The 14,142-nt window shown below is 53.4% G+C and overlaps 2 protein-coding genes across 4 annotated transcripts in view; one reads left to right on the top strand and one right to left on the bottom strand.

Moving 5' to 3' along the window:
• Window positions 1-749, top strand: part of TRAP1 (TNF receptor associated protein 1) — a 48,996-nt gene extending 48,247 nt beyond the window's left edge. For both annotated transcript variants that reach the window (XM_045461443.1, XM_045461441.1), the window contains 2 exons: window positions 309-381; window positions 495-749. In XM_045461443.1, the coding sequence (XP_045317399.1) occupies window positions 309-381; window positions 495-596 (175 nt within the window). In that variant the 3' untranslated portion in view covers window positions 597-749. The remainder of the gene's footprint in view (window positions 1-308; window positions 382-494) is intronic.
• On the bottom strand, window positions 694-12,555 carry DNASE1 (deoxyribonuclease 1). Of its 2 annotated transcripts, XM_045461446.1 has the most exons (10): window positions 12,434-12,555; window positions 3,460-3,538; window positions 2,878-3,025; window positions 2,481-2,569; window positions 2,256-2,339; window positions 1,964-2,079; window positions 1,731-1,843; window positions 1,502-1,656; window positions 1,144-1,240; window positions 694-1,007 (listed from the first exon to the last, which is right to left on the bottom strand). In XM_045461446.1, the coding sequence occupies exons 2-10, from the start codon at window positions 3,471-3,473 to the stop codon at window positions 954-956; spliced, it is 870 nt and encodes a 289-aa protein (XP_045317402.1). In that variant the 5' UTR covers window positions 3,474-3,538; window positions 12,434-12,555; the 3' UTR covers window positions 694-953. The 2 variants fall into 2 exon arrangements, with proteins under 2 accessions (XP_045317402.1, XP_045317401.1); XM_045461445.1 differs by lacking the exon at window positions 12,434-12,555 and having other exon boundaries at window positions 3,460-3,653.
• Between the last annotated feature and the right edge of the window lie 1,587 nt (window positions 12,556-14,142).

Here is a 14,142-nt window from a genome sequence, read left to right on the forward strand (position 1 = left end):
CCTGGAGCCTTACAATGTGCTTTCACATCTGCGCCACGTCTCCTGGCTGTTCTTCTATGCTTATGAGTTTCTAAGATTGCTTTTATACCTAAACTAATAAAATATTTTAAATTCCTGTTGGTAGTGTTTCTGTCCTCGGAAATCCGTCATTTTGTGCCTTTTTTCTTAGACTGGACCGTCCACCATGCGTCTTTTTGACTGTTTCGGTAACCCCAACCTCCCAGAAAAGTCCTCAGAATATAGAGGCTCTTGTGCTGGTTGTGCAGCACCCAGCCCTGACCTGACTTCTGGTCTTTTCTGTGCTGCAGACACACACTGATCAAGAAACTCAGTCAGCTGAGAGACAGTGAGCCTGACCTGGCCCAGCTGCTGGTTGACCAGGTGAGTCTTCAGGAGCCAGAATTCTGGAGCCTCCGTGGCGGGGGGGACAGTGCTCTCCCTCCCTCGTCTGCGGGGCCTTGCCGTCTCACTCATGCGGTTACCCTGCCTTTCAGATCTACGAGAACGCCATGATCGCTGCAGGCCTTGTGGATGACCCCCGATCCATGGTGGGCCGCCTGAACCACTTACTTGTCAAGGCCCTGGAACGCCACTGAGGGGCAGAGATGCCCTGCTCTTGCCTGCAGTGAAAGGGCTCAAGCAGAGGTGACAGATGGAGGAGGCATCCAGGGACAAAGGACTAGATGCCACCAATGAGAACATCCCCTTTGAGCTTTATTTACTTAAATTAAAGGTGTTTCTTAATCTAAGTTTTTTGTCCGGACAGAGGAGGTGGGTAGGGGGCTCTGTTTCCACAACCCCCTGCTCACAGTGGAACTGGAAATAGTGACAAAAAGCCCACTTCTGTCCTTGCACAGATTCCAGGTGCCGTGGGGAGAGGGTGCTCAGGGGAAACCTTAGGCCCAACGCTTGACCGTAGCGACAGACAAACTGGGGCCAGGGCCCCACTCACATCAGGCTCTCTTTAGTGTCACCTCCACTGGGTAATGGTCACTGATGGCCTGGGCCTGTGGGAAAACACATGGTGAGCACAGGGGTGCCTGTCATGGCATACTCTGTGCACACTGCGTCCTGACCAGACCCCTGCCCTGTGTCTGTCACCTACACCCCCGTCCCAGCCCCATCAGAGCTGCAGACACCTACCAGCTGGTTGCCCAGGCCAAATGCAGCTTGGAAGTTAAAGGGGGTGGCCGAGTCCGGGACGATGGCGTGCTGGAGCAGGGTGCCCGCCACCACAATCCTGTGGCACCACACATGAGAGGGTCCCCGTCAGCCTCGAGGCTGGCTGCCCACACACACCCTTCACGCCTCTCTGTCTGGTCAAGGTCATGACCCAGTGCTGCCGGGCAGCCCCCCGGGCGGCCTTGGCTCCACAAGCTGAGCCGAGGGACCGGGAGCACCTCCCCTGGCACTAGGGCCGCGGACGGGGCCTGGCCCAGGTCTTGGGAACCTGGACCGAGCAGTCCAGGCGGCTGGCGAAGGCGGCCTCGTCCCCGCCTACCTGTCGTAAGCACAGCGCGTAGAGGTGGCTGTGGTGTCTGCGGTGTCCGGGATCAGCCACTGGAAGGCAGGGCTCGTGCGCAGGCGGATGGATGACCACTGGGAGGGGACCACGTAGCTGCAGCCAGCGTTGAAGTCGCCCATGAGCATGACGTCCTACACGGAGACACCGGTCGGTCAGACACCTGGGTGCACGAGCAGTGCCTCCAGGGCCCGGGCTGCGGACTCACCTCCAGGTCCCACTTCTGCCGCACGTCCAGGTAGACGTCGTAGAGAGAGTCCATCTCGGCCACCGCGTCCAAGGGGGCCGCGTGCAGGGGAACGATGGCGAACTCTTTGACCTCTGCGGAGACGGCGCTGTGCTAAGCTCAGGGCCGTCGCCAGGGGGTGGAAGTAACTAAGACCGAAGTGCTGGGGGGTCATGTGACACGAGCCTGCCAGGGCCCCGGGAAGAGCTACGCACCAGTGAGTGGGGAGAAGAACCTGACGATGGCGGGCTCGCGGCTGAAGGTGTCGTTCCCGCAGGGCTCGCAGCCGTCGTCATACTGGTAGCTGTCCAGCACGGACACCTGGTCGGGTCTGGGGGAGGCCAGGGCATGAGCCTGAGACTGGGGGTGCCGCCACATGCCTGCACCGTCCTGCCTCTGCACACGTTGGGGGAGCCCCAGGGGTGCGGCCCACGGACCTCTAGACCACCCTCGGGCTTCCGTTAGCACCCTCTGGGGGTGGCCCGCGTCTCGGCGCCGGGGCTTTACCTGAACACGTAGAGGTAGCGTTCCTTGTAGCTGTTGCGTCCCAGCGGCTCGCTGACCACGTAATGGAAGGCGTTAGGGTCATCCCTGGATTGAGAAGACAAATGTCCCAGGGAGCCCTTTTGCCGCCCATAGCAGGGCTCCTGTCCACAACAGGAAACGGTGCCATGCCCTGGAGGGGGGTGTCACCATCCTGTGCCTCCCCAGGACCCCGCCGCCATCACCCACTGGTTGAGTCTGTCCAGCAGCCTTCCCACGGCTGTCAGGTGGCTGTCTCTGACCTCCTGGATGACAGCAATATCGTAGCGACTCAGGATCTGCAGACAGGGCCACAATGGTGCTCAGCAGGGCAGGCTGGGCAGATGTGGGGGTGTCTGGGCCCTGCTTCCTCCAGGTCCCCGTAGGGCCACAGCCGCTACTCCCTGGGGCACTTTTGTGGCATGGTTTGGTCTGACACTCTTGCCTGGGACTCTGCTGCCAGACAGGAGCCCTCCTGTCACCAGAGGCTCTCAACACTCCCCATCTGTGGCCACCCTCCAGACTGCCTGCCGGCCCAGTGTTCCCAGGGCCTGTTAACCCACATCTACCCCCAGGACTCCTCAGAGACAAGCCGGCCTGGACCCACCTTCACAATGTAGTTGGAGAGAGTGGCATTGGACATCTTGGTCTCCCCGAAAGTGCGGATGTTGAAGGCTGCTATTTTCAGGGTCAGGGCCACATGCAGTAGGCCAGCCAGGGCGAGCAGCGCCCCCATCAGCCTGGCACCCCTCATCCTGGAGCAGGACGCGTGTTTACTCAAGAATCCGGGGACAGCAGAGACAGACGGTAGCCCGTCCTCCCCCGGGATCTAGCTGCGTGGGGCTGGTGGGGCCCAAGGGTGAGTAAATCCTGTCTTTGTGGGCTGTGCTAAGCAGGCTGGGAGGAGTCTCAGAACCTTCTCATCAGTGTCCAGAGGCAAGACACCTAAGTGTCAGAACCTGAGGTCTCTACCCGCCTGAAGACAAGCGCCTGTCTTGTCAGAAGAGGTGCCAGCCTGAGGTGGCCCCTGGCCCTCTATTGGTGGGACGCTGGCTCACTGCCCTCCCTGCTCAGGGCACCCACCTAGACAGGACTGGCCACTCACCCAGAGGGACCCTGAGGGCAACCTCCGGGCCTGGCACCCACCTTCCACGGGCCACATGTCACCCTGCCCTCAGGCAGTACTCACCTGAAGGTCAACATCTATAAGGACGATGGGAATCCTGACAATCGGGGATCCTCTGGTTAGTATCAACTTTGTCCTTTTGCTGCTTTAGGAAAAAAAAATCATTTACAAAGGGAAGTGGATCCAAAAACAGCTGAGAGGCCCATGCAGAGTCGTAGCTCTGAACCCCAACACAGGGAATGCGTGTCCCTCCGGGGGTTTTAAAGGTTTAGGCAGCCGTGACCTTTCCCAGGGCATCACCTGGGGGACAGAGAACAATGCTGCTGCCTGTAACGGATGGCTGCCGTGTGTTTACTTCAACAGGCACAGGTTCTCGCTGCTGTAACAGGAGCACCTGATAATATTTGCATTTAGTCTTAAAAAGTCTAATGAAAGGGCCAAAGGAGCCCTCGTCCTTCACACATGCCGCTCTCCCAGGTATGGGGAGGGAGCAGGTGTGCGCTGGAGGGCGGCCCAGCTGCGTTTCAGCATGAACACGACCTTGGAGCCACAGGTCAAAGCCAGCCATCCCCTCTGTGGCCCCGCGTCCCGCAGCACCCCGAACACCGCCCCCTCATAGGTCAGCGGCGCGGCTGCAGGCAGACGGGCTACAGGTTGGGCTCTCCGAGGAGCACGCGAGGCCAGAAGGCCATGGGCACCAGGAAGGGGTGATGACACAAGGCCACCTCAGTCGCCAGCAAGGCAACAGGGCCCTTATGGTGAAGAGGTGTGTGTTCCAGGGATAGGTGACCCTGGGTGACAGGGACACTGTCAAGCAGCTGAGGCTCCAGGCCTCGTTCCAGTCCCTTTTTGGGAATCCTTAACTCTCCACTTACTCATGTTCTGTGACTCCTGAAACAAGTCACCAAAAACCTGGTGGCTTAAACTGACAGAGGTTTATTCTCTAATAGTCGTAGAGGCCAGAGATGGAAACCCAAGATGTGGCAGGGGCTGTGCTCCACCGGGGACGCGAGGGGAAGGTCCCCTGCATCCCAGCCCTGAGGGCTCCAGGCCTGCCATGGCCATGTGGCCTTATCACCCAGTCTCCGCCTCCGCCCCCACGCGGTTCTCTCTCCTGAGTCCATTTTCTCGGCCCCTCATTCAGGATGGGAGGAATTCAGGGTCCTCCCGGGGAATCAGGATCTTCTCCCCATCTCAAGAGCCTTAACTGGATCACAGCTGCAGAGTCATTTTTGGCCACCAGAGTTCACATTCACAGGTCCCAGGGATTGGGACATGGCTATCTTCTGGGAGCCATTGTTTGCCCCATCTATGGGGGCTCCACCCACTGTGGGGGGTGTGGGCTGTTGTCTCCAAGGACAGCCCTGGGAGTGGGAGGGCCAGGTCCCCTCCTGGGACTGAAGGTTCTCTCAGTAAAGACAGATGGTGGGGGGGGGTGGTGCTGGAGGGAAGGGAACAGAGGCGGCCTCCGGGCAGCTGGCAGGGAAGTGCAGATCCGGCACCAGCTCGTTACAGAACAGGAGGTCTCAGAGGGGACGAAAAACCGGTCAGAGGGTAAACCAACAAGACCAGGAGCCCGAAGCAATGAAAACATGCTGACAGATGGCAGTGCTTGTCGGCACCGTGCCAGTCAGTCCGTGTGTCTCTCGTGCGGTGGAAATCAGGTGGCCAGGAGGCCCATCACAGCCTTTGCAAAGGTCTGAGTGCTGCTTCTGTTCTCAGTCTCTGAGTTTTTAAGCATCAAAATCCAGACGGCAAGCAGCAGGGGAGACCGTGTGTATTCGGGGCAGGGGGCCTGCCCCCTGTGCCCATGCGCTTCAGCCTTCCTAGACACACCCCGCCTGACCTTTTGAGGGAAGCCTGGGAGCAAAGGCGGAGGGAGGCCACCAGCCCCGCTTTTGCCCAAACGTGGGACGCCGACCACAGGCGGCACAAGAGGTGTGGCTCACACTGCAGGAGCCTGGTCTCTCCGTCTCTCAGCACGCGGGACACAGGCACCTGTCCTACCTCCCGGGAAAACGCTGTCCCTTGTGCCCCGCAGAGCTCCCAGCCGCGGTCAGTCCCCCGCCCCAGTCTGACTGTGGCTCCTACAAAGAGCAGCGTGCATGGCCGCCCACAGAGCTGGGCCTGCAGAAGAGGCAACACAGCCCGAGTAGGAGCCGCGACCAGGAGGCAGCCATTTGGGGCCCACACCAGGCTCTCCCACTGCATCAGCAGCCATTTGGAGCCTGTCTTCATCTCTAAAATAGGAATAAAACTGTCACTGCCTTGCTCTTAGGTTTAAGAACCAACGGATAACATTCCACAGAAATTCACATCTCCTTAAAAATACATCTTCTCCTGAAGAACAGTGACCCTGTCAAATGCTCTAATGCTGTCATTCTTTTCACCTTTAACTCCTGGACTTTTCGGTTTGTATCAGTCAGCTCTTGTTGTGTAACAAGCAACCCCAAAACTCAGTGTACAAGATAAGCATTTTTCCCTCATGCTCATAGGCCTGCAGCCACCCAAGGCAAGCTCTTCTAACATGGGAGAAGGTGGAAACTTCCAGAGGAGCAAACAAATACACAATGCCTCCAGAGGCCCAGGTTCAGAATTTGCATGTTGCCACTTCTGTCCATATCCTCTTGGCCTCAGCAACAGCCAAGCTCAACACTAATAGTGGGGAGTCCACTCCTCCCATGCCCAGCCAGCCCACAGTGGAAACACAGAATGGGTGCCAGGGAAAAGCAGGTGGCCCAGTAATTCTGGCATTTTTTGGTCTTGTCAGCAGGGAAATGAGTGCTGACAGCTGCTCACCTTCTCTGATCAGGTGGAGCTATTTTTACATCAACCCTGAAAAAACACTACCCTCTTTGGTTAAACTGAAACTGCTCCAGATACAAGAAGGGGAAATAGCACATCACAATGGTTTACTGAAACCAGAGCCAGATCTTGAGCTCTGCTGTGGGCGAAATCAAAGGATAAAGAAAAAAGCACCAAGCCTCTAAACACAAGGCTGGGAACACACACCTCTGCAGGCTGGTGGCCTTCACGTGACGGTAAATGCCCTAAGACCCTGTGACCCATTACTACAAGCTGTGGGGGCTGGGGTGACTGCCCCCAACATGTAGTCCGGGGAAGAGGAGGTCCCCAGATCCAGAGGGAAAAGGAAAGGACACACAGCAACGGTTCCCAAACCGTGCAGTGAGGTACCTGCAGCCCCACAGTGAACTTCCAGGGCAGCGTAGGATACTTTTAACTTCTCAACAGTGATACTCAACATGGTCAAACACAGTGGTTAAGGTAGCTCACGGTTTCGGCATTTTATCCCGCTACGTTCCTTTCTGTGGCCTCAGGACTCTGCAAAGCTAGGTTTCTGGCAGCTACTGAAAATGTAATTACTGTGTGACAATCACCGTGGAACAGGCACTGAGGATGGCAGCATCCAATCTGATTCCAAGATTTAAAAAGTGCCCAGCATCACAAAAACAGACACAGAGACCAATGGAATTGAAAAGAAACCCCAGAACTAGACCCACAAAAGTAACTCACCTTTGACAAAGCAGGAAAGAATATCCAATGGAGAAAAGGCAGTCTCTTTAACAAATGGTGCTGGGAGAACTGGACAGCAACATGCAGAAGGATGAAACTAGACCACTTTCTTACCCCATTCACAAAAACAAACTCAAAATGGATAAAGGACCTGAATATGAGACAGGAAACCGTCAAAACCCGAGAGGAGAAAGCAGGAAAAAACCTCTCTGACCTCAGCCGCAGCAATTTCTTACTTGACACATCCCCAAAGGCAAGGGAATTAAAAGCAAAAATGAACTATTGGGACCTCATCAAGATAAAAAGCTTCTGCACAGCAAAGGAAACAATCACCAAAACTAAAAGGCAACCAACAGAATGGGAAAAGCTTTTGCAAATGACATATCGGACAAAGGGCTAGTATCCAAAATCTATAATGAGCTCACCAAACTCCACACCCAAAAAAACAAATAACCCAGTGAAGAAATGGGCAGAAAACATGAATAGACACTTCTCTAAAGAAGATGGCCAACAGGCACATGAAAAGATGCTCAACGTCGCTCCTCATCAGGGAAACACCAATCAAAACCACACTCAGATACCACCTCACGCCAGTCAGAGTGGCCAAAATGAACAAATCAGAAGACTATAGATGCTGGAGAGGATGTGGAGAAACGGGAACCCTCTTGGACAGTTGGTGGGAATGCAAACTGGTGCAGCCACTCTGGAAAACAGTGTGGAGGTTCCTCAAAAAATTAAAAATAGATCTACCCTATGACCCAGCAGTAGCACTCTTAGGAATTTACCCAAGGGATACAGGAGTCCCTGATGCATAGGGGCACTTGTACCCCAATGTTTATAGCAGCACTTTCAACAGTAGCCAAATTATGGAAAGAGCCTAAATGTCCATCAACTGATGAATGGATAAAGAAATTGTGGTTTATATACACAATGGAGTACTACGTGAAAATGAGAAAGAATGAAATACGGCCTTTTGTAGCAACGTGGATGGAACTGGAGAGTGTTATGCTAAGTGCAGTAAGTCATACAGAGAAAGACAGATACCATATGTTTTCACTCTTATGTGGATCCTGAGAAACTTAACAGAAGTCCATGGGGGAGGGGAAGAAAAAAAAAAAAGAGGTTAGAGAGGGAGAGAGCCAAAGCATAAGAGACTCTTAAAAACTAAGAATAAACTGAGGGTAGATGGGGGGTGGGAGGGAGGGGAGGGTGGTGATGGGTGTTGGGGAGAGCACCTGTTGGGATAAGCACTGGGTGTTGTATGGAGACCAATTTGACAATAAATTTCATATTAAAAAATAAATAAATAAAATTTAAAAAGTACCCAGCAGGCTCACACATTCCATTCATAAGAAATGTCGGTGACAGGGGCGCCTGGGTGGCGCAGTCGGTTAAGCGTCCGACTTCAGCCAGGTCACGATCTCGCGGTCCGTGAGTTCGAGCCCCGCATCGGGCTCTGGGCTGATGGCTCAGAGCCTGGAGCCTGTTTGCAATTCTGTGTCTCCCTCTCTCTCTGCCCCTCCCCCGTTCATGCTCTGTCTCTCTCTGTCCCAAAAATAAATAAACGTTGAAAAAAAAAAAAAATTAAAAAAAAAAAAAAAAAAAAGAAATGTCGGTGACTTAATGGAAACATATTTGTCTTCGGATTTACCTGTACAGATCTTCCTCACTTTACAGTAAGGGTTACATCCCGATAAACCCACTGTACAGATGAGGAGTTGCTTTTTTTTTTTTAATGTTTATTTATTTTTGAGAGAAAGACAGAGTGCAAGCAGGGGAGGAACAGAGAGAGAGGGAGACACAGAATCCGAAGCAGGCTCCAGGCTCTGAGCTGTCAGCACAGAGCCTGATGTGGGGCTTGAACCCACAAACTGTAAGATCATAGCCTGAGCCGAATTTGGACACCTAACTACTGAGCCACCAGACACCCCAAGGAGTTGTTTCTTATGATGAGCAAAGAACGTGGTTTATGGAGATGGAACTCCACTCCTGGTGAAAATCTGACGACTGACAGAAGGACAATAAGAGTATTTCATAAACTTAGCTGACAGAACAACAGGGTTTGAGGAGACTCCAATTTTGAAAGAATTTCTACCATGGAACCAATGCTATCAAACAGCGTCACATACTACGGAGAAATCGTTCATGAAGCGAAGAGTCCACCAATGGAGCAAACTCAACTGTTTTCTTACTTTAAGGAATTGCCACAGTCACCCCACCCTTTGGCAGCCAAGACCCTCGTGTGTCAGCAGCTGCCAGCATCGAGGGAAGACCCTCTACCGACACAAAGATTATGTCCGACTGAAAGGTCAGTGACAGTTACCATTCTTTAGCTGTAACATAATTTTGGTAGGCAGGCTTCACACCCAGTGCGGAGCTCAACGCCGGGCTTGAACTCAACAACCCTGAGATCAAGACCTGAGCCAAGATCATGAGTACAACACTTAGCTGACTGAGCCACCCAGGCGCCCCAGCAATAATTTTTTTTTTTTAATATTTTTGAGAGAGAGAGAAATTGCAAGTACGGGAGGGGCAGAGAGAAAGAGAGAATCCCAAGCAGACTCCACACTGTCAGCACAGAGCCCAACACGGGGCTTGAACTCACAAACTATGAGACCACGACCTGAGCCGAAATCAAGGAGTGGACACTTAACCGACTGAGCCACTCAGGTGCCCCAGGAAGAAGGATTTCAAACTATCATAAACCGTGGGATGGCAGATGATGGTTAGTTGTCAAGGCCTTCAGAGGAACGGCGGTTTTCCACCTGTTCAGAAACACGCCTGACTCCCTCCTCGGAGATGGGGCTTTGTCTTATATCCCGGCTGCGGCCGGGACATGTCCACTGACACCCTGTGGGCCCTGCAAACTTGCTATGGTACAGGCAGACCACAGACTGTGTCCCTGGATGCCCCCCAGCCCCGGCTGTGCCTCCATGTAGATGCTGGGCCCCTGCTTTCCCTCAGAGCCTCCCCAAAAGCAGTCGGAGGACACACTCCCCTCTGGCTCTGCAGCCACCACTCCAGGCTCCCCGAGCACGTGCAAAGCCTGCCAGTGGGATCCCTGATTCCAGAAATCCACCCCGTGATCGCGTCTCCGCACAGCACTCGGCACATCTTGTGAATGTGTAATCAGATCGTGTTATTCCTCCGCTTGAAATCTGTCATCAGTTTCTCACTGTCCTTAAGGTGAAAGATGACGCCTACCAAGACTTGTACGATTCTAGCCCAGGGCCTCTGCTCTGCCTGCAGAGCTGGGCCACCTTGTCGTTCTGACTTCAGCTCAAACATCACCTCTTGAGGGAGGCTATCCTCTCCCCAGAAATCCTTAGCACCAACGCAGTTCCAGTATCTTCTCTTTCGTGACACCTTTTTCATGACTGTTTTTCACGATTTGTTGTTATCATTTGTTTTTTGTTTGTTTGTTTCTAACGTGTTTGCTCTTGTTTATGCTCGTTTAAGGCCAGCCTCTGGTCTGGAACACAAACCCCAGACAAAAATGAGAGTAGACGCCTCATCAAACCCATCCCACAAACTGCCCTGTGCCTAAACCAGCGCCTGGAACACAAAAGGGGCTCTACTAACAAATGCTTCACGCAGTGGGGCTGGGAGCTCCCCACCTGCCTCATCACCCTCCCAGCTGAGTAAGACAATGTCCCTCCCTCATGGACCCTCCACAAAGAACCCAGCATGGTCTCCTGTCTTGAAGCACAGGGTACATGGAGGGGCATCCAAGTGGCCTCTGGGCACTTGGTCTGAGCTGACCAGAAGCTTCTGGAGGCCATGGCTGTTGTGGGCATGCGGGCATACCTCCCCTTAGCTAGACTCAACGTCTACTCTTCTCCCCTTGGAACACGTGCTCACTGCCCCACAAAGTGAGCGTTTTAGAAGGGGCTTCCACCCCTACCTTCAGATAAAGGGCTGGTGTCTTTGCCATGACACTGCTTTAATCCATGTCAAACAACCTGTGTAGGTCAGCAGCAGGTCTCAGCTCAGCACGCTGGCCTTGGCCCATGACCCTGTCTTACCTCACCATCCCTCCTGAATTTATTTGTTCCATTACAAAGAAGCCATTAACCCAGGGTGGAAAACTCAGAACAACATCCATCTAAACTGCCACAATTCAAAACAGCATCAGTCACGCTCAGCTGTGGCCCGGTCCCTGCGTCCTCACCCCTGGCCGTGCCCACGACATGCCCATCACATGACCAGAACAGGCGGCACCCAAGTTCCATGACGTGAGGCCTTTAACAGTGTACATGTGCCCCCCTGGGAGATCAGACAAGCCTCAGTTTCCCCAGTGCCCCCAGTCCTCGATGATTTTCTGCACGCCACATTCAGGAGAGAAGCAAACAAATAGATGACTTTACTAAAAGGCAGTTTCTAAGGCGCATGTTGGAGACATTAGCATACCTTTAGCCCAAGCCCATAAATACATGATGATGTTCTTGATGATGAATCTGAGGCCCCTAAAGATTTCACTAGCCTCACAGCTCTACTGATCAGACTCAACATGCTAGCAGTATTTCCAACAAAGCTGCATGGAAGTATGTTCCCCTAATTCCAAAGACCCCTCAATTTCTCCAAGCACCAAGAACCTTCTTCGGCAGGACCGCTCACCTCGCTCAAGGCTAGGGGTCTACAGAAGAGACCAACAGGGCCCTGAGGAACCAGGAAGGAAGCTCACCGGACTATGTGAGCTGGCCACAGGGATGTTTGCACGGGTATTTTCTACTGATCTATCTTCCAGCTCACCACTGGTTTCTTCAGCCGTCTCTAATCTGCCGTTAAATCCGCTTACTGAATTTTAAATTCTCATTATCATACTTTCCCGTTTTTGATTTTTGATTTAATTTTTTATGAATTCTCATTCTGTGATACTCTGCATCTTATCTATTTTCTTTAATATGTTAATCAGTTAAGGTCTGTGTCTGATGACTCCAGTATCTTAATCTCTGGGGGGTCTGTCACCCGCCCACTGGTCCTGTTTTTCAGTGCGCGTGGTAACCAGACTCGAACTCCCTCGGCATCAGGCACGGTGTATGACAGAACGACAGAGGGTCAGCCAGGACAGTCAAGGAATAAAGCAAGTGATGCTTAGCTCATCCACGATCCTTATAAAGTCCCACTGACTTGTGGATTTCCCCCACACCCAGGGTGCCCCCCAAAAGGGTCCCAGCCAAGAGCCTGGTGTTTCTCATGTCGTTTCTGCTTGAGAGGCTCTGAACTCTGCCCTAATACCACGAAACTGCCAACAATCCTGCTCTGCTTTCCAGCCACTTTCTGCTTCCCTTGCTTGAGTTATGCCTCAATAGGGAACCACTGCTGAGCATCAACCTCGCGTCTCTGGCCTCCTTCCTCTCGGGGCTCTGCTGCCTTAGCAGGCCCAGAGCCCCCAGGTCAGTCTCTCCAGCCACAGGAGAGTATACGGGGCTCTCGGGGCTTCTCCCAGCAGCTCCCCCTGCCCAGCCCCAAGGAGAAAGTCCAGTGCAAGAAGTAGGCTCACCTCCCCGAACTCCTCTGAGTCGTGGCTGCCAAGGAAGCTCTTCAGCTCCTGAAGCAGCTCCTCTCAGAATTATAGCCAGTTCCTGAGTCCTTAGCAGGCACTGGTCAGCTGTGAACTACTCGATGGCCAGAAGCAGTCTATTTTCGCCACCTGGAATGAGTCATCGGAATATAGAGTAGTGTGAGGACAGGATGTGGGTTGATAACCAGGCAAGCTGGTCTGGCCAGCACAGGCAGTATGGACATCTCTGAGTCATACGTGTCCCTGTGCAGAGGTATGCCAACCAGTGAGAGACAAACACAGGCCATTCCCCTCTCCCCGAGCAAGAGTCACTGGGGCTGAAACCTCTGTATCCTTATCTGAACCCTATGGTATCTGTCCTTACCAGCCCAGTCCTACAATGAAGATGGCAGCAGGACATGGCAATTCTACATTCTAGAAGCTCATTCTGTAGCTTCTCAGAGAACAAGAGTGTGTATCCTCAGCTAAGGTCTACCACCTCACTCAGAGAAGGAGCAATGAGGCCTGCCGACTGCCAGCTCCAGGCCTGCCTCCTCCCTGGGGACTCTGCCCTCTTGGCTGGATGGGCAGTGCTGGTTTCTGATAAGACGTACAACTTATCTGCCGTGCCTCCTGCCTAGGGCTGGCCGTGGGGCTTATCTACTAACATTATAGTTTGTCACATGTTGACAGTTTCAACTTTCCCAAATGGGCTCCTGCCTCAGGGCCTTTGCAGAGTTCCTCCACCTGAGCGTTCTGCCTCCAGATGGCCAAAGAGCTCGCCCCTCTCTTCATTCAAGCCTCTGCCCAGATATCACCTCACCTAGTACCCTATTTAAGTCAACATGTTTTGTGCCTCTACGCTGCTTATTTTTGTCTTCCCACCCATCACGTCCAATGTACTGTCCGTCTCCCAAGATGTGGTCCCCCGAGAGCTGGGGCTTATGTAGCAGCATCAGGTAAACAAGGCCTGACCTGTGGAAGGTTCTCTCTCACCAACTACTTGCTAAATGAAAAGATGAACGTCAGAGGGGCCTTCGTGACCGAACAATGGTGTTAGATGCTCCCACCCTCTCCAGCTGCTCTGGCTGTCCCCAGCCGAGTGTGAGCATCTCAAAAGGGGCCTGACCTGGTCCTCTCTGACGCATGAGTAAAGGGACAGGCTTCTGCCACTAGGCCGGGGTCCTCGGCCTACACATCCAAAACCCTTATGGGATGGAGACATTTAATCAAGGGCGTTAAGGGGGCACCAACGTTACAGCTCCTAATGGGAGGGCAGGGAGGCTCCTGTGGGCTTGGGAGCCATCAGTATTACCTCAAGTATTACACTTGGGTAAAGCACGGCCAGAACCAATCCAGCCTGTCACAGAAGTCCCAGGCAAAGGCTCAGGACTCTCAGACAGCAGACCAGAGAGTAGCTGGTGTGGGCCTGTCTCCGTGGAGAGGAGGGGGCTGCCTGTGCCTGAGCCCAGCAGGACCCTCACAAGAACCAGGGGGCCCCACAACACAGCGCAGGGCTCACCACAGACCCTCAGGTCTGAGTCCGAAGTAACAGTGTGTCTTTTCTAACTCTGCCCAATCCTTCCCGGATGGGCCAGTTGAGAGGGCTGACCCCATGTCTTTCCTCTGTCTGTGTCCACTAGTCCCCAGCCTCTGTCCACCTTCCATTCTCTGAACATCTCTGGACCTTAGACGGTAGGACATTCAGG

Source organism: Leopardus geoffroyi, chromosome E3 (assembly GCF_018350155.1).
Source record: "Leopardus geoffroyi isolate Oge1 chromosome E3, O.geoffroyi_Oge1_pat1.0, whole genome shotgun sequence".
Classification (NCBI taxonomy): Eukaryota; Metazoa; Chordata; class Mammalia; order Carnivora; family Felidae; genus Leopardus; species Leopardus geoffroyi.